The 18,867-nt window shown below is 56.0% G+C and overlaps 4 protein-coding genes across 4 annotated transcripts; 2 read left to right on the forward strand and 2 right to left on the reverse strand.

Annotated features, from left to right (window-relative positions):
* Positions 1-304: 304 nt before the first annotated feature.
* On the forward strand, positions 305-2,645 carry MONBRDRAFT_26587 (uncharacterized protein; the record flags this gene model as incomplete). The annotated part of the gene is made up of 9 exons (XM_001746963.1): positions 305-396; positions 497-659; positions 803-940; positions 1,097-1,426; positions 1,579-1,737; positions 1,968-2,102; positions 2,189-2,242; positions 2,345-2,441; positions 2,563-2,645. 9 exons carry the CDS (start codon positions 305-307, stop codon positions 2,643-2,645), a joined length of 1,251 nt encoding a protein of 416 aa, XP_001747015.1.
* Positions 2,646-4,480: 1,835 nt separating this feature from the next.
* MONBRDRAFT_26588 (uncharacterized protein) lies at positions 4,481-7,005 on the forward strand (the record flags this gene model as incomplete). The annotated part of the gene is made up of 5 exons (XM_001746964.1): positions 4,481-4,563; positions 4,786-4,837; positions 5,022-5,678; positions 5,866-6,045; positions 6,136-7,005. 5 exons carry the CDS (start codon positions 4,481-4,483, stop codon positions 7,003-7,005), a joined length of 1,842 nt encoding a protein of 613 aa, XP_001747016.1.
* A 1,183-nt stretch (positions 7,006-8,188) lies between these two features.
* MONBRDRAFT_37610 (uncharacterized protein) lies at positions 8,189-11,535 on the reverse strand. The gene is made up of 14 exons (XM_001747092.1): positions 11,392-11,535; positions 11,074-11,161; positions 10,898-10,980; positions 10,552-10,785; positions 10,411-10,470; positions 10,136-10,294; positions 9,924-10,010; positions 9,672-9,829; positions 9,336-9,448; positions 9,120-9,223; positions 8,978-9,007; positions 8,764-8,838; positions 8,453-8,680; positions 8,189-8,312 (listed from the first exon to the last, which is right to left on the reverse strand). Exons 1-14 carry the CDS (start codon positions 11,473-11,475, stop codon positions 8,280-8,282), a joined length of 1,536 nt encoding a protein of 511 aa, XP_001747144.1. The 5' UTR covers positions 11,476-11,535; the 3' UTR covers positions 8,189-8,279.
* A 1,090-nt stretch (positions 11,536-12,625) lies between these two features.
* On the reverse strand, positions 12,626-18,412 carry MONBRDRAFT_9331 (uncharacterized protein; the record flags this gene model as incomplete). The annotated part of the gene is made up of 5 exons (XM_001747093.1): positions 12,626-13,090; positions 13,432-13,608; positions 13,703-13,936; positions 16,306-17,094; positions 17,225-18,412. The coding sequence occupies 5 exons, from the start codon at positions 18,410-18,412 to the stop codon at positions 12,626-12,628; spliced, it is 2,853 nt and encodes a 950-aa protein (XP_001747145.1).
* Positions 18,413-18,867: the final 455 nt, after the last annotated feature.

Below are 18,867 nucleotides of genomic sequence, written 5' to 3' on the forward strand. Positions count from 1 at the left end.
GCTTGGTCCACGAGATAGCGGCGCAGGGCCCCACTCAGCCTCGTTGCTGATGCTGACATGTTGCTTTATCTGACAAAAATACCGCCAAACCTGTGTGAACACGTTTAAACCGATCCTTCATACTCTAAACACCTATTCAAACGAAGGGGCGGTACCTCACAATCGCTCTCCCTCTCTCTCTCATTTTCTTTGGACCACTGGCACTGATCATCATCATCATCATCATCACAGTACAGTGCAGTGCAGCTCAGGATCTGGATCGTGATTTCGCCGCTGGTCATTGGAATATAACATCATCAAAGCCATGGCGGCAGCACCGACGACCACGTCTCCGCGTGTGACGCGCACCAGCTCTCGCGTGACTAAAGGTGTGCGCGAGCTGGACCCGGACTTTCAGTACGTAGGACAACGTGCGTGCCTCCTTTGCACTCCGCTCAGCAGCGATCGCGCTGACCACTTCCCCCACATCTGGCTTCTCGCTCGGCCGGTACTCCAGATATCGCCAGGTCAAGAAGATGGAGGATCACCCCTTTGTTGAGCTGGTGGGCAAGGAGATTGAAATCCATCTCGGAACCACGCTGGGCTGGCAAAACGGCAAGGTGGTGGAGTTTCACCCTTTTGATGGCATGCATCTCGTCGAAATGGCTGATGGCACCAAGGTAAGGCTTGGACGCATGGTGGCTCTGAGAGCCGTTGAATTTGATGCCAACCTTGTCTGTTTGTTTTGCTTCGTGCCATCTTTCGCTGCGCGTTCGTGATTGATGGGACTCTCTGACATGATCACGCGTGACATGGTGCGCAGCGCCTTTTCCACCTGGATCAGCGAGAGATTCGCCTCAAGGGTCGCAAGCGCGAGTACACCCGACTGAAGGAGCAAGTGCACAAGCACCCCATGCATACGCGATCCCAAGACCCCGCCCCAAAGTCCAAGCGCGCCAAGGTGCCGATCCGTGGCTTTTTTTTTTTGTTGTTGTTGTTGTTGTCTGACACCCGCCGCTGGCTGCACTTTGCCTCTGATACTGGATCAGAACCGTTTTCATCCAGCCCTTTTTCTGACCCTCGCCTCCTCTTTGTCCCTCTGACGAATCAAATTCAGGCAACGGCCGATGCGGATGGAAGCAAGACGGCAACCTCACCCACGGGCTCTGCCAGCAGCTCACCTGCCGCTTCGCAGGCCTCGGCGGCAGCAGCCTCTGATGCCGGCATTGACGTCGGCGCCAGCACGACACAGGCCGACAAGAGCAAGGCGAGCCACGCCCACAACCACGCCAGCAACGCCATCCACGTCTGCTACACTGACCCGGAAGTGGACGAGATGACGGGCCTCAAGGGCCAAGCAGAGGTCTTGATCGACGCCAATCATCAAGTCTTCGAGGCTGACCTGGTCTATCTTGACCTGAGCCAGAATCACGACAAGTACTACAAGGTAATCCTTGTTTATCCTCGTCCCATTCCAAGGTGTAGCATCCTCAGTTGATCAAGCAGTGATCAAGCAGGGAGAGTGAGGCGCTCGTGAGCTGCTTTTCTCATTCATCCTTGTGCCCCTGTCCATATCGCCGCTTCCTTGCCATGCTCTAGCTGCAAGTGCTCAAGGCCAAGGATGGCAGCGCCTACTGGTGCTCGCACCATTGGGGGCGCACAGGCACTCACGGTCAAAGCCAGGTCTTCAAGTTTGATGACGAAGCTACCGCCATTGCCGATTTTGAGGACAAGTTTCACCAAAAGACTGGCTTCCAGGTGAGCGCCGCCCGTTGGTTTGGCCCGCGCCCAGTCTCTCTCTCTTCTCTTCTCTCTTCTCTCTCTCTCTTTCCCCTCCCGCCCTCTCTCTCCCTCTTTCTCCCTTCCTCTCTCTTTCTCCCCACCACCCTCTTTTGTCCATCAGTTCTTTGGCATTCAGTCTGGCATTGAGACTGCCTCTCTCACCGAGCTCATCTTGCACAACTTTGGCTGCTTTCGACAACTGATAGTGGAAGGATCGCGATACCGCCTCGCGCAAGCCTGGCAAGTATGCGCTCAAGCGTAAAGTCTACCTATCGGTGGGCGCCAACCCAGCCAATAGCACTGGTACCAACGCAGCTGCTGGCGAGTCGGTGGTGTGGCAGGTACGCCCACTTGTACACATGTCGTCCACCTCTGCGACGGCTGTGTGGCCTTTGTCTTTATTCTCACCACTACCTGGGGCCGACAGTACTATGTTGATGACTTTGTCGATGGCAAGTCTGTGGGCTGGTATCCCTACACGGTACGTCCCGGCCTGCCGCTGCCCTCATCGATGTTTCTTTGTGCAACTAATTGTGCAACTGATGTATGCATCTTCTGTGCAACGATCGTGGCAATGTCACAGGAATCGGCCACGCGTGTGGTGGAGGGTGTCTACTCGGAATGGCAAAACAACACCTGGCTTGACGTGCGCCAAGTCCAATCGGGCTACTTTTCCTACCGTAAGCCTTCAGGCCCTGTGCCGTTCGCACGCCCATCGCCAGCATCGCCAGCATCGGTCCAATTTTTCTGCCCCCGGTTCCTCATCCATCTCCCACCTCTATCGCGGTCCGATGGCGCTAGGTGTGGACTTTAACACCATGACGCAAACCAACACCAGCACCAACACTTGCCGCCGCATCCGCCGTCAAGCTCAAGCGGCCTAAGTCCACCCATGACGTTTTGTGTGTGTTTCACGTGTCGCGACCGTCCGGTTGCTCCAATGCCAAGCCGTCTTGTCGAGTGACAGGCACGCCCCCTCTTGATCGTGCAGTGTGTTCATCAATCAATCAATGGACTGATCGAGGATGGATGGATCGATCTGAGAACAAGAATTGAATGCTTCTTTTCGGTCACGTCTGTGCGACGGCTGGGCCTTTCTCTGCCTACTTGGCCTGTCCCCTTCTTGCTGCGCCACATCCAAGCACTGCCTTTTTGAGCATTTGGTATCGCTTAAAAGAGATGGGATGGGCGCGTGTGTGCAAGGAAAAAAAAAAAAAACTGTATACTTTTAAAGTTCTTAATTGTCGCCGAGCCTTTCCGGAACAGAAAAGGGCACGGCAGAGCAAAAGGCGACATTCAATAAGAAATAGAAACAAGCCGCACTGCGGGGCACAGCCCAGCACACAAGCACGGCACAGGAAGGTGGTAGAGACAGCATCAGCATCGAGACGTGTCAAACACAAAGAGACTCAAAGAGACTAAACGATCAATGACATCACACACAGTTGCAAGCGAAACAGAAAAAAATGTGGTGTGAAGGCTTAAGACTTAAGCAGACTTGGCCTCCTTCTGCAGCATGAGAGCAACGGCATCGTAGTGCTTGCCGGCATCGAGCTGGGCACGCTCCCAGTTGGTGAGCATCTTGTCGCGCGACTGGTCGGGGCGGAGCCAGACGTTGCGGTAGACGGTCCAGACACCAAACGAGGAGGCGAAGGTGCAGAGAACGGCCAGAGGCAGAATCTCGGGCTTCTGGCGCAGGTCGGAGATAAGAGAGCGAATGGCCGACATGGTGATGGGCTAAGCAAAAGGGTAGCTGGAGCTGTTGGCTGGAAGAGGCTGTTGTTGCTTTGAGGCTGATGAGAGCTGGTTGTAAAATGCCAGTCCACCCCGAGCCGGCTTTAGATATACTGCGCGGGCAGGGGTGGGTGTGATAGCCGTGATGGCAACGGATGCAGAGAGCAGAAGGAGGCGGGAGGTGGGGGGGGGGACCCTTGATGCAAACCATCCCGCTCGCTCATCACGCAAGGTCGGGTCAATCCGCCATCACGACGGCCCCTCACGCAACACAACACACACACACTGAGCGCGCGCGCGTTTCCATAAGAAGCGCACAACACTCGTAAGCGCGATGGTGATGTGATGACAATGTGTGTGTGTGTGTGTGTGTTAGCAAGACAACGGGGTTGGCCAAGTGGTTTTGTCAGACGAAATCCATGAAGCGGAATCAAGCTGGCGGGCTTGGTGTATGGAAAACGTAACCTTGGGGTGGGTAACGTTAGAGTGATGCAAGAGGAGGGGTGTTTGAAGTGTGATGTATGTCACGGTTTCACGCGGGTATTGGGTGGGAATTGCATCGCGGCACCCAGCGCAAGAGCAGCAGGCGCCGCTGATGCAAGCTGCATCAAGGTTCCTTCCCCAAAATGTCAGATTTATCAATGTCAGACCAAATGTAAGAAATAGGTGTTCTGAACCATATTGTGCAACACTGAATTAGTCCAGCTGTTGTAAACAGTCGTTTGTAAAATTTAGATGACTGATTTTCAATCATATCCAATTTATATTACAATCGTTATACCTGCGTTTTTACTCCCAAATCCAATTCCATATCTGCCGTTGATCTTCCCGCGCCAATTCGAATATCCTTTCTTCGCTGACAAACTGCCAAAAAAAATCAAAAAAAAAATATTGAAAAGTATTGCGGACTTGCGCTCAGACCCCATTTCACTCTCTTCTCTTGCCCTTGTCGTCTTGCCCTTTGCGTTGTTGCGTGGCTTGATGCATGCTGCTGGTGGGTGAGTCAGTTGCACCCATACAGTCAATCGTGGGAGATCAACCCCTCCCCACCCATATCAGCAAACAAAGGTACAGCTGCCTGCCCGTTCAATGTGCCCGAACCACTTTCCTGACCCCGTCTTGAAGCACCTACCTACCTACCTGCCCTAGCACACCTGCGCACACACAAACCCATCTAAATCATCGTTGCTCGCGCGTTTGGCACTGCCACGACCCAATCACATAGCTTTGTCGTTGCAGCAGACGTTGCGCCTGCCCAGACACACCCTGTCTCTCCTCGGCATCAGCTAGCTTGACCAACTTTACCATGACCACCACCAATTTTAACATGAGTGCCTGGATGGTAAGTCAGCCACCGCCGTTCATCTTGACCGTGATCCAGACTTGGCAACTCGCGAACATCCCAGCCCAAGCCCGAGCCCGAGCCCGAGCCCGAGCCTGAGCCCGAGCTTGAGCCCGAGCTTGAGCTTGACACTTGTTGATCGGCACAGTCTGACTCATCCTCTTGCCCATGCCATGTCGCACAGCGGCCCGATGCCATGGAAACGGACACAGACTCACTCTCGGTGACCTTCCATCAGCACCAGCACCAGCCCAACCTCTACGCGGGCAGCCTGCAACACCACCAAATCCCCCCACATTCTCAATATCATCACTTCCAACACCAGCCGACCTATCAGCAGCCCCAGCCTCAGTATACCGCCCAGCCGCAACTTACAATGCCCATCCCAGCCTCCTCCCAGCCCATGATGTATCCCCAACAACACCAGATCCAGCCTCAGCAGGCACCAACATTCTCCATGCAGCCCTGCGTCATGACGCACCTGCTCAACGACTCAGAACATGAGGACACGGGCACCCAGGACCTGGACACCTCGCTCACCGACATGCAATGGGTCTGCGACTTTACACCCTCGGCCACCTCCACCCTCATTACCCCCATCAAAAAGGCCAAACACGAAGTCAGCAAGCATGATGTCGTTGAAGACTTTGAAGACATTCAGTACATGCTCTCCATTCCTCCCGAAAAGCAAGACCCGACCCGCAAACCCGACTTTGCGTATGCCGCCCTCATCATGGCCGCCATCGTCACCAGCAAGAGTGGCAAAATGCCCCTCTGTGACATCTACACGTGGATTCAGGACCATTTTCCCTACTACAAGCATGCCGAACCGGGTTGGAAGGTGTGTCCCCACATGTGCTCCAACGACCACCGCCGTGTCTCTCCTCTCCGCCCAAACACACACACACACACACACACACACACACACACACACATAACACAAACCCATTTCAAAAAAAGGATAATAACCTCGGGTTCTTCTACCTTTTTCGGCCAGCTCACGAGTGTCTTATGCCTTTCCGCTACAGAACTCCATCCGCCATAACCTGAGCCTCAACAAGCACTTTATCAAGGTCCCACGTAGCAAAACTGAAAAGGGCAAGGGTGCCTACTGGACGCTGGCCCGCGATGAGAAGGGCGATTGCCTAAAAGTTCGCCTTGCCTCCGGTCGTCAGCTGCAAAGGGAAAACAGCACCGAACGACCCCCGGTAAGCCTCAAACTCGACCCCGCCAGGGATCTGCCGATCCAAAATCCACCCTCTCAATCCGTTGGCTTGAAATTTGCTTTCCTCGCGCAGGAAATGGCATCAGAGCAGCAGCCCCAGCCTTCCCAACACCCGGTGCCTGTGCGCTCCACGATTTTGGCCAACCATGCCCGCGACCTGCAAACTCCTCAACACACACAACCCCTGAGCCGGCGGGCCAACCTTCCCGCAACCGCAACGCCCGTCTCCGCGGCTATCCACCACTCCGTCGGGCCCATGACTAGCATTGACCAGAGTCTCTTTAGCTCTGACTTTGATTCGCCCTCTGGCATCTGGTGCAGCCCAACCCGTCGCTTCGATGCCATGCTGCACCTCGCTGCTTCGGAAGACGCAGACGCCCATTTCACTGCTTCACTTGCCGGTCTTCCCGGAGCGCAGCAGCAGCGTGCTCCTCATACACTGTGCACCAGTACCTCTGCCCATGTGCCGGCCACCTCAGGCTCGATGGACCCCATGGCCGCCACGGGCGCAGCTCATGACGAACTCTTTTCCCAAGCACAGCGTGACATGGTCGCCCAGCACCGCGGCATGACCACCTCTCAGGCATCAGTTTTGCCCAGCCCCGCTGCCATGCATCCCCATCGCCATCTCAACCAGCACGCGTCTACACCCAAGTGGGTGACCACCTCGAGCCCCAATAAACTTCATGACAGCGGTCTGGCCATGAGCCCCAGCGCCCTCGAGACCCCGGGTCGTCTTTTTGGCGTACATGGCGTCCCAGACTTTGACCCCCAGGATCTGACCCGAAGCCCCGGCTTCTTCTCTCCCTTCAAGTCGGCTCAATCCCCATTTTGGCAAGGCTTGGGCACCACCAACTGCCCGACGCCCTCTCCGTTCAAGCGCGAGCTTCTCCGAACCGAGGCCCTGGCCAATTCGCCGCTTCGCACGGCCATTCAATTTTGAACTCGACCTTCATCCGTCCATGGCGCTGCGTAGCCAGGGATCCATGTGCTCCTGCCATTGTTGGGCCTGGCGCTCGACAATACCCGAGGTCACCTTGCGCTGCTGAATCGGCGAACTTCTTGCATTCAGAACAACGGCTCTGCACGGGCTTTCGTTTGAGCTGTCTCAGCTCTTTGGTCTCTGCGGCCTCGACGTTTGTTTGACGTGGCTTGGCCCTTCTGCACGATCGCGGGCGTCGTGCTACTGTTTGTAGGCCCCAGTTGAACCCCTATGATTGATTTTGTGCCTGATGTCCAAGTGTCTGTGTGATGTACCTGTGTATTTGTGCGTGGGCCCCCGTCGTGTGGCCATTCAGAGAATCGTAAGCGAGATTGATTTTAGTGTCCTCCATGTTTGGGCGTTGGTGGTATGTTTCCCATGTCCTTCGATGAGCTTGTGTTGGCCCGATTCTTGGTTTTGGTTGGTTTGTTTTTGGCTCATGCCTCGCGTACTACTTCTGGGTTCTGCTGACCGTTTGGTGGGTCCGGTGTGGCTTACGCCTGTTGTTCATGGTCCAGAGGTCGTCTTCGCCGTGGCTGAGAGTATGGTATTAATTATGCGGGACACGTTTTTCTTCCGTTTGACTGTGCTGTCAAGTTTTGAGACCTTGGTCACCCGTCACACACCTGCAAATTTAGCTGATAACAGAGGTGTCTCTACAATTTTGAATGCTTTTGGCACATGTCTCACCCGTGCGTACGGTTGATATGCGAGAAGATCGGCTCTTGCCTTGCCTGACCCCTGAGCGTCCCCTTTGGACCGTCGTTTATACACGTTCGACACGATCACTTTGTTTTTACTCTTCAAGTCACTGATCGAGATCTGTTCATGTATCCAAATGGTTGCCAGGACATGACTTTGGTAGAGCCAATTGTCGCATACTTGGGCATGCGGCATCAATCAGATCCTGGTTCTAAGAGCAGCCACCACTTGGCAATCGTGGCGCATCGCAATTGCCACCCCAAACCCCATGAAAGATACAAGAGGGGTCGAAAAGGCGGTTTTAAAAATTTCACCAAAATTAGCCGAAAATGTTCGAAAATTATTTTACAAAACAAGATGTTGTTGTCATTTTGCTTTGTGCGTGTGTGTGTGTTTTGGGCTCAAGTTTTTCGTGAAAATACGAAAGCACGCATGAAGCCGTGTATCAAAGTCCTGAATTGAAATCGGGCTGCTGCTTTAACACTGCAGTCTCATATAGGTAGGAGCACGCAGGGTGACACAACAACGGGGCCTTAATGCTTGGCAGCCATGCTCTCATCAACAAGCTGCAAGGTACGGAAGAACACGAGTGCGAATGCGGGTCAACACGACACATGGCAGACGTAAGTGCATTCAGCATTCATGGTCGCAGGATATCAATGGCAAGACGAGCAAAGCCAGCAAAGCAAGCCAGCGGATGACTCACCATGCGCACACGCGTCAGGGCTGCTTGCACCGAAGCAAAGGTGCCATCCAGAACCACGCTGCCCACACGCTCAGCATCGTCCACCTCCATCTTGACATCGTATGTCCTCTGAATGTCCTTGATGTTGCCACCTTGGCGGCCGATGATGGCGCTAACGGCAGCCTTGGGAACATCCATTTGCACGTGGAAAACGGGCAACTCACAGCCTTCGGTGGCCTCGGCGTGTGTCTGAAGAACCAAGGCCCGACACAAGTGAGGCGGTTGTTGTTTTCTCAATGAACATGCCGGATAGGCGAGTGCAACCAACGCACCTTCATATGACCAAAGATATATTGATGCAGCTTCACCTGCTCCGCGGTGGGGCCCGAAATGGTCATGATGGCACTCTGCGCGAACAATGACGGGGTCAGCAGTCGCGGTACAAGAGTGAGCGGCGTGTGAAATCATGAATGAATAAGGAGGACAACGGGGTCCACGTCAAAAGAAGGCCCAAGACAAGCACGGCTGTTCGAAATAGCAACTTACGCCATCTTCGCGAGCCTCCGACAAATCAACCTATTTTTTTTTTTTGAGCAGCAGCAGATGGCAGCAGATGAGCGAGCCTAGAGCGTGAATTGCATTGGAATTGTCTATCAAACATGGGGTGCCCAGGCTACCAACAACGGACCTCAGCTGACGAAGACTGACGCAGACGCTTGATGTGTGCGCCCTGACGGCCAATGACCGATCCCATGAAAACAGCGGGGATGGTAATCTGCGTGCGCTCCAATCCTGTTCACCATGGTCAGTTGGGCTCATATGTACACGAGCTAGAGCGGGTCAAAGCAGATGATGACGATGATGCTGATGATTATGAGAGTTGTGTTTGAGCAAAGAAACTTACGGCCAGCGGCGCTGGAAATGTTCACGTCGTCACCTGCCGTCACGGTAAAGTATCGAACGCACATCTGCAGCGCACGCTTCAGTTGCGAGTTGGTGCCGCTGAGCTGTAAAATGCTAGAAAAAGGCAAGCCCCCCAAAAGCCCAACGCCATGCAAGAGGCGAAGTGAGGAACTTCCACGGTGACAAGTATGATGCAAAGCATATTAAAAGATTGACATGAAATGAAGAATGGGATCGGCAAAAACAACCGCACGGGCCTATCGTCGACCATCACCCTTTTGACGCCGCAACAGAGGGGACATCGACAAGAGCTCCAATCGGGACTTGCAAGACGTACCGTTGGGCCGGTTCAAGGGCCGGGTAGGCCTGGTTCACAACGCGGGCAAAAGCACCGCTGACGTCCTGAATGTGGCGGATGGTGCGACCACTCTTGCCAATGATGCGACCCACAATGGCCTCCGGAATAGAAAACTGGAGCATGGGAGGGTTGCCCTGCTATCGGTTCGCAACATGTCGGATGACCATGTGAACCCAGGTCGAAGCTAGATGATTTGTAAGATAGTCTCTTTGTGGATGGCGGCGGGCCTACCTGGCCCGAGCCGCGCTCTGCAAGGTCATTGGCTTGCATCAAGTGAAGAATGTTCATGCAGGCCGCTACCAGTTGCGAAGAGGAGCCCTGAAAGAAAGAAGCCAGATACGCATATGACATGCGCATGAGCGGAGGCGCAAACAGCACTGATCATGATCGATGCACGCCTGGCGACTTGAGATCTGCTGTTCGAGACGCGATGGGGCCCTGACCTGAATTGTGACAATGCGATCTTGGCCCATATCGCCTGACTGGGATTGGACGCGAATGTTGGTCGAAGTCTTGGCTTGCAGTTCACGGATGTTAGCACCGCCCTGGCCGATGATGGCACCGGCCTGGGAGTGGGACACAATCATGTTGGCAGGCAGCAGCTATTGATGACAAATACTCCAATGAGGGTCGATCACAGTGCCACAAAAGGGCAGCGCTTTGCTGCACAGGTACGGGGAAAGTCGATGGGTCGGTGGGCTATTGCCGTGGGACGTACATGGAGATGTTGCGCGCTGCGCACCATGACCTCCAGCTCTGGGCCCATGTACAGGAACGACTAGATACGCATGTTGGAGAGATGAGCATGCAGCGTGGGAAGAAGCAGGCGGACAAGTCCGTTCGGGGCTCTGAGACGTACGGCTGCGGCCGAAAGCTGGGGTTGAGCGCGGAGATGAGCCGCAGCTTCCGCAGCCTTCATGGAGCCGGGGAAGATGAGGATGTAGTGGTGAAAGTCTGGCGCGGACTTGGCTTCACCTTCGGCAACGGGAGGGCCACGGATGCTGTTGGCCTCGAGAACCTTGAAGTTCTCGCAGAAGGCACGCATTTCATCGATTGTGACGGCCGGGTCAACATTGGCCACCACAACGGCAACCTGGGAAAGAAGCGTGCGCATATGGAGTGGGGCAGGTACCGTGGGAGTGAATGAGAGAAAACTGGGCGGGAAAATGGCGAAAAAACCATGCCTTGGCGTCGTGCAAACATACCGGGCCATTGCGAAGGCGGTCTTGCTGAGTGCGCTGGGACGAGTCGACCGAGATTTGGAGCGGGGAGTCGTTGATGACTCGGTCTGGTTGATTGGGTGCATTTGGTGAGATGGAGTGATCTTGGGCGTGCAGCAGGACCAGAGCTGGGAAAGGGGGCAGCGGCGCATGAAACGTACCGCGAAGGGCGGCACAGACGGCTTCTTCGTCGACGGTGGCAGTAAACTTGACAAAGCCGATGCGCTTGACCAGAACAATAGACTCGACCTGTAGGTACCAACGACGTTTGTGTTGGGGCAGGTAGGAAGGGTGGTGTGAGCTGTAGGTTGGTGAAGCGTGGGCATGGGTGTCTGTTTGTGTCGATCGCTGGCCCGATTAGGCCAGCGTGTGCGCAATCTAGGGCTGGAGGCGTGGAGGCTGAGCTGCTCGCTCGCCCCTAGCCGCATTGCGTCGACTATGGAGGGCTGGTACGAGCTGGAATGGCGTGCATCATGTACCTGGCCGTAGACACGGAAAGCCTCGTGGAGGGCGATGGGCGCCGACCGGACCCGGGCCACGTTACCAATCCAGAATAGCGACATGGCAAGAGGTGTGGCAGGTGTGCGTGTAGGAGGAGGAAGAACAGGAGGGTGGGGGAGGCAAAGCCTATGGATGGACACGAGGCAGACGGGTCAAGGTGAGCGTCCAGTCAGTCAATCAGCCACAGCACGAGCCAGACCGTGCGTGCGTGCGTGTTGGGGGGGTCGCCACCAGACAGGAGAAAGAAAAGTGAAGAATTAAAAAAAACCCGTTCGGCACGACCAAGAAAGAGGTTCCCGGGCCGTCAGTGGAGGAAATGGAGATGCCCGAGTCGAATGCAATCAAATTGCATTTGCCATCCTTTTCCAACCGTTCTGCATTCTCCAGCCAACCGCTGCCCTTTCCTTCCCCGTCCCCTCAAACTCGCGCATGAGCACACATCGAGCGCCACTGAACCGACCTTGAAAGAGAGAGAGAGTGTGTGTGTAGAGTGTGAGAGAGAGCGAGAGAGAGAGAGAGGTGAATGATCGAATGGTGCCGCGTGGTTTCTTCTGAATGTGTGAAAGAACGAGAGAGAGGAGAGAGAGAGAGAGAGAGAGCGAGAGCTTGAGAGAGAGAGAGCTTGAGAGAGACAGAGAGAGAGAGCTAGAGAAAGAGAAAGAGAGAGAGAGAGAGAAAGCGAGAGAGAGAGAGGGAGAGTCACACGTCAACACCTTTCGTGTGAAAGCGCACATGCAGCCGCCACAGCAGCAAACCACGCTGACATTCTGACAAACACCAAATTATCAGCATGTCAGATAATTACAATTCCGAAGCGATTATATTTAACTTTGGAGCCAGGGTGCTGGAGGGCATCATCAGAGATGGTAGGTGAGCCAATGGAGGAGGCCCGGTCACTGACAACCGCGTCGCGACGACGGGGCGGCCAGGGGCGGGGGTCTGCGTCCTCGGGCGTGCTGGCTGCTTACACAGACGCACGCTGAGACGGGCACAGACATACACACACTTTGTATGTGTGTGCGCGCGTGTATGTGGTTGCTGAATCTTCCATTGCACGCCGCCCACTCGCTGACGTGTGCGCGTGTGCTTCCTCATGCTCTCGCTTCAATTTCCTCACATACTCGCGTGCGCTTTTATCGGGCTGATCAGGCAGCAACAACAACACCGGTGGTTCAGTTTATCAACAACCCCCAGACGGTGCGTGCTCGCCGATCAACTCGAGTCTGCCCGATTATCAGACATCTTATCGTGCTCACCTTGCACTCGTGCTCCCATCAGGTGGTTGAAGAGGCGCTGCAGGGACTGTGCCGTTGCAACCCACACCTCGTCAAGATCAAGGGCCTCAACGTCGTGTGTCGTGATGATATTCACGCCCATCGCCAACAACATGTCGTCGTCATCTCTGGCGGGGGTGCGTGGCGACGCTGCTAATACGCTGACCGCCTCCTCCCCCGTTCGGCAGCCGCATTCCTTTCCACCCAGCCTCTCAATCATTTGATCTGCGTCGGTGACGCAGGTTCGGGACACGAGCCGGCCCATGCTGGATTCGTTGGTGATGGTATGCTGGCCGCAGCCGTTTGCGGCAACGTGTTTGCCAGCCCCTCGGTTGCTTCCATCCTTGATACGATCCGCACGTGAGTCGGCCCCGTCGACGCTCTTGCCACCACCGCTCCTCCCCTCCCGACATTGTTTTCAAGAGACTGAACTGAGTCTATGGCCATCTACTCATCGCGATCGCGTTGTCAGCGTCTCGGGACCCAAGGGTGCCCTCTTGGTGGTGAAAAACTACACCGGCGATCGCCTCAACTTTGGTCTGGCTGCCGAGAAAGCCAAACAGCTTGGTATCCCAGTGGACATGGTCATCGTCGCCGATGACGCCGCCGTTCAAGCCCGAGGTAAGGACCAATCGTTGCATCTAATGCCTTCTGTTTGTTTACTTATTCGGGTGGGGCGGGGGTGGGGGCTGAGTTTTTTTTTTTTTTTTTGGCTTCAACCGAAGCAGCCTCAATCCGTCGCACCGAATCTGACTGAGCCCAGGACGAACAGGCAATCGCGGCCTGGCTGGCACACTCTTTGTCCACAAAGTCGCCGGTGCCGTGGCAAGCACCGGTGCCTCCCTGGCAGAAGTCAAAGCCGCTGCACAGAGCGTAGCCGAGACCGTTCTTAGCGTTGGCGTCGCTGCCGGTCCTTGTCAGCTGCCCGGTGGGGCCCCCAAAGACCCTTGGCCGCACAATACCGTCGAACTCGGTACATACCCCTCGGCACCCGCTCTCCTTGCCCACGAAGCACCTTTCTCCAGTCGAATGCTGCCCTGATTTCTGACACACGCTCCCAGGCCTCGGAATCCATGGCGAACCAGGTCGTGAGCAGCAGCAATTCCATACGGTCGACGCGCTCGTCACCGAAATCTGTGGCCACTTTGGCCAGCTTCAACCCAAGACTGACGTTGCCGTGCTCATCAACAACCTGGGCGCCGTCAGCAACCTTGAAATGGCCATTGTAGCAAACTCTTTGCTCTCCCACCTTCAAAACACAATGCATCTCAATATCCGCCGCGTCTTCATGGGTGCTCTTATGACGTGGGTCTTGGCGCCCCTTTCGTCTGATGCCCCCTCAAACGCCCTTTTGAACAGCATACTGCATGCGTGCTCAAATCCCCTTCTACTGCCCGACCCAGTTCCCTCAACATGCCAGGTTTTTCTGTCTCGCTCCTTCCTGTTGGGAAGGACGGCGAACTGCAACGGGTTGAAGACCTCCCTCTTGAAGTGGTCAGTTGCTGGCTCCACGCAGGTGCAACTCTTTTGACATTTTTTCGGACAACAGCATGCTTGCCTGCTCTGATCTCCTGGCTTGCTGCCAAAGTGGCTCGATTATACTACCGCAGCACCCGGCTGGACAGCCTTTGCCCATGCGCATGCACTCGATGCCCGCCAATCGCGGTATGTTTGTTCATGCTGCACCCTTGCCGGCTCTCCAATTCGCTGGCATCTTATCATCTCTGTGCATGCAAAAGGGATGGCGCACATGCTACTGAGATTGAGCCGGCAGCCGAGGTCAACCCAGGCCAGCCGGCTTCCTCAAACGATGATGACGTCAACAGCGACGCACTTGATGCCGTCACCACGCAAGCCATCAAGACTCTTCTCCAAGGTTTGCAAGTTTTGAAGTTTTGTCGTGGCAAAAGAGATTCCCCCGCCCCTCTGAGGGAACGACGCCTTTTAGCTGCTCGCCGCTGACCCGGACCTGGCAAGCGCAGTCTTGCCTCACGCTCACCTTGTCCTATCATCCCAATGCCTATCATTTGCGTACACCCGTCATTAGGGGGCGCCGAGCGTCTGATTGCCGCCGAGCCAGAAATCACCAAGCTAGATCAACAGGTGGGCTGCTGACATCCCCACCTCGCTGCTCCACAAGAGGCGAATGTCCACTCATTTCCCGAGCGTGGTTGTGGTACGGTGACAGATTGGCGATGGTGATTGTGGCGACACCATGTCACGGGGTGCTCGGGCGCTACTGACATTGCTGAATCAAGAATCCTTACCGACACATGCCAGCCAGTGGTGCTCTGCCATTGTACGACGCTTGCACGCCCCCTTCAAGCACCTCGCTGAACATGTCGTGTGAAAGCAAAGGCCCTGACAAGACTGCTGCGTGCCTGACAGGGCAAGACATTGGAAGCGAGTATGGGTGGAACTTCAGGCGCCATCTTTGCTATTGGGTTGGCGGCCATGGCTGCGCAGCGGGATAAAGCAACTAGTTTCAAGGTACGGCATTCAAGCGGTTGTGAATGCATGCATATGTGTGGTCAAAATATGTGGTCTGGCACTCTTGATATGGCAATTGGCCTATTATGGCTGCGGGTGCCACACGGTGCTTCTCAACCGGGTCTGAAATCACGTGGTCCCTCCGTGCACAGCATCGACTGCAGGCAGCGTGTGAGCAAATTAGCTTGTATGGCCGCGCACAGCGCGGCGATGCAACGCTTCTCGACGTTCTTTTGGCCTTGCAGGAGGCCTGGCCCGAGACCGGCACGGCCACTTTGAAACAAGATCATGGCGAGCACCTGTCCAGCGTGGCACTGCGAGCCGCCGAGGCGGTCAGACTCCTGCTGCCTTTTGCCATGCTTGAACCACTCGCAGAGTGGCCATTCAAGCTGAAGCACGCACGCACACGCACAAACACAACACATACACATACACACACAACCACAACCACACACTCGTCAACACTAAGCAATCATGATGGCACAAGTGACTCATTCGTCACAAATGGCCCCCTTTTGCTAGACGGCAGACATGGTTCCCCAGGCAGGTCGAGCAAGCTACGTTGACGGGAAGAGCGCGCGCACCATCATGGATGCCGGTATGTTGGCGACTCTGAAGCCCGATAGCAGTAATCGCACAATCGCAGTTTGCACTTTGAATATGCCTGGCTCACTCTTGAATCCGCCGCAACTCCGGCCGACGTCTTGCGGTGTGTAGGTGCGCTGGCCGTTGCCCGCTTTGTCCAAGGTGCCTTTTTATCGAGTCGAAACTGAGGAGCACTTCAAGCGGCCTTCCGAAATTATGCCAATTGACACAACTCCCACCCCAACTCAGTCTGTATCGCCTTGCCTTGCGCCGACAAGGCGAGTTGTTCCTAATTAGCACCGAAGAACTAAACACTATGCTGAAGGTGCCGGCTGAGGGTCGGCACTGGCAGAATAGAGTCGGCTGCGATCCTCCAAAAGGCGGCGTCGCTCCAAGTGAAACCGCTGCTTGAGGACAGACATGGTCATGTTCTATATTGGCCGGAAATAAGCGCACGGTTTTCGAGATGAGTTGCTCGGACAACAATCAAACAGTCGAAGGGGCACCAAGGCAGCTGCGAAAGAAGCGAGCAAACCAGCATACCAGTGAATCCAAACTGTCATCGTTGAGCATGAGCATGAGCTCGCCATCCACCATCTGGTCTCGAAAAGCTTTGAGGACGGGCTCGGGCATGCGAATGGCTTGGAGCCAGCGCTGGGTATCAGAGACAGACCATTGCAGGACCGTGTCTCGCATGATGCCCTGCACCGGGGTCGGGGGAGCACCGGCGGAAGGGGTTGGAGATGCCAGCTGCATATCCATGACCGGCGTGGAGGCGTGTTTGGTCGGAGTTGGCTTGGTGGCTTGGTGGGCGGCAGACGAGTTGGGGGAGGCATCAGAGTTGCTGGTGGCATTGCCGGTGACTGCATGGGGGGTGCCGAGGTGAGGCCCACCTGCCATGGCGGCGGCAGCGGCGAGACTCCCGACCGCGGCATAAGTGGGCAGGTTGGAATCACTGAGAGGGCGTTGAAAAGGGTAGTTGGTGTTGGGGTCGATGGAGGAAGGCACGATGGTGGTTCCAAAGGTGGTGTGGGAGGGATCGAGGCTGGCACGCTTGCCAGGGTTGACGTCTCCACTGCGCGCCTCCCTGGTAGTTGGCGCTGTGGCTGGGCGTTTGGCGCGGACGGTGGTGGCGGTGGTTCCGCGTTTGGTGCGAGTGCCTCGATCACGAACGACGGTGGATTTGAAGACCATGGGCAGGCTGTTGGCGGGGGTACGGGCATGAAGCTGTTCCATGGCGGTGCTGGCCGACAGGTCGGCCAGGCCATCAAGCGCACGCACCACGGCCGAGGGGATGCCTCTTTCCTGCAACACCTCGGGGGAGCACTGGGACTGCCGGAGGGAGAAAAGCCAAGGGTCAGGTGAGAGTGGAAAGCCGGCAGCGGCAAGGGAAACACGAAGCATCGAGTTTTTATGGGTCGGCAGGACGCTGAAGCAGCACGAGCGAGGGGTGGGCACATACCTCAAGGTCTAGGATGAAGGGGATGACGCGCATGGTGCGGTCTGTGGCCATGGTGACGATGGTGTTGTTGCAAATGATGGTGCGGGTAACGCTGCGGGTATGGCCGGCCAGGGTGAGAACGCGCTCCCAGGTGAAGCGGTCAATGACATATGCCTTGTGCGTCATGGAGCTGGCCGTGATGTAGCGTCCGCAGATCTGAACGTCCATGAGCATGTCGTGGCAGTTGTAGCGGTGGAGGACGGTGCCGCGGACATAGTCAGCGAGGATGATTTCACCACTGGCACCACCGATGAGCATGTGCGTGGGCTTGTCCGAGTTGGTGTCCGAGTCGGTGGGGTGGGCGTCGGAGCTGATGTTGACAATGTCCTGGTCGGGGTGGTCGTCGAGAAAGTGAATTCGTACCACGCCGCGGCTGGCGCAGGCTTGGATCATGCACATTTTGGTGGCGGTGGCCGGGGCATCGCGGTTTCGACCGACCACACGAACGCGACCGTCGTTGGTACCGACGGCGATGACATCTCCGCGCGGGGCGCGAATGGCGGCGCAGGTGGCTTCCATGGAGGTGTCCATGGTCAGAATCTCGCCTTGTGCCTTGATGGAGAGGACCTGAACAATGTATGGGGTGGAGGCTTGGCTGGGGGTTTTGTGCTTGCCGGCAATGACAATTTCATCCCCGCAGATGGAGATGGTGGGGGACTGCGCCGCGTAGGTGATTTTGGTTACGGGCGTCCAGTCGCTCGTGTTCCAGATTTTAACGTTGTGGTCGTATGCGGAGGTGATGAGGAGGCGGCCATCGTCTGAGAAGCCCATGTCACGGATGCCGTACCGAGGATGGGCTTGAAACAGCAGCTCGGGGGCACTGTTTTCAATGGGAGCGGTGAGGTGCCGATAGACGGCCACCTCGCCGGACATGAGGCCCACGCAGAGGATGTCGCGTTGGGCATCGTAGGCCACGGAGCGGGGGGATTCGGGAAACACGAGGCAGTATTGGCTGGCCATCGTGGCGGCGGCCGTGGCGGCAGCGGCATCCTGGGGCGTCTCCGCGGCCGCGCGTGCTCGCGTCGTTGCGCTAGCGCGCCCACGGCCACGCGCTGCCGTTCCGCGACCCCTGGGCCGCCCTCTCGGTCGTCCGCGCACAGCCGGTTCCGAGCTCGCGCCCAGCATTGCGGTAGCTGATCGCGTCGCCATGTTCCACCTGACACCTCACCAACAGCACCACGACAGCGACACCAGCGTCAACAGAGGCACCAATCGATCCCTGACCACGGTACACGCCCCGCAGAGGGTTCACACCGGGCGCGCAGCGGGTCTCTGCCTCTGTGTGTGTGTGTGTGTGTGAGTGTGTGAGAGAGAGAGAGTGAGAGAGAGAGAGAACTGGAACTTGAGACCGGCACACACACACACACGCGCGCCAGAAGCAGAGGCAGAGAAGTGTGCCAAGGGGGCTATAAATTCAGAGAGTGGGTGTTGATCAGGGTTGAATGTAGTGGAGAAAGAGAGGGTGTTGAGAGAGGAAGTGTACTTTGTGTCGATACGTCAGAGAGGGCGAGAGCAGGTCAGGCGGCTTTGAACGTGTAACGGTCAGTAAGACAAGACAACTTTTAGCGGTAATAACGACAGCCACAGGCACTATAGCCAAAAAA

Source organism: Monosiga brevicollis, genomic scaffold (assembly GCF_000002865.3).
Source record: "Monosiga brevicollis MX1 MONBRscaffold_15 genomic scaffold, whole genome shotgun sequence".
Classification (NCBI taxonomy): Eukaryota; class Choanoflagellata; order Craspedida; family Salpingoecidae; genus Monosiga; species Monosiga brevicollis.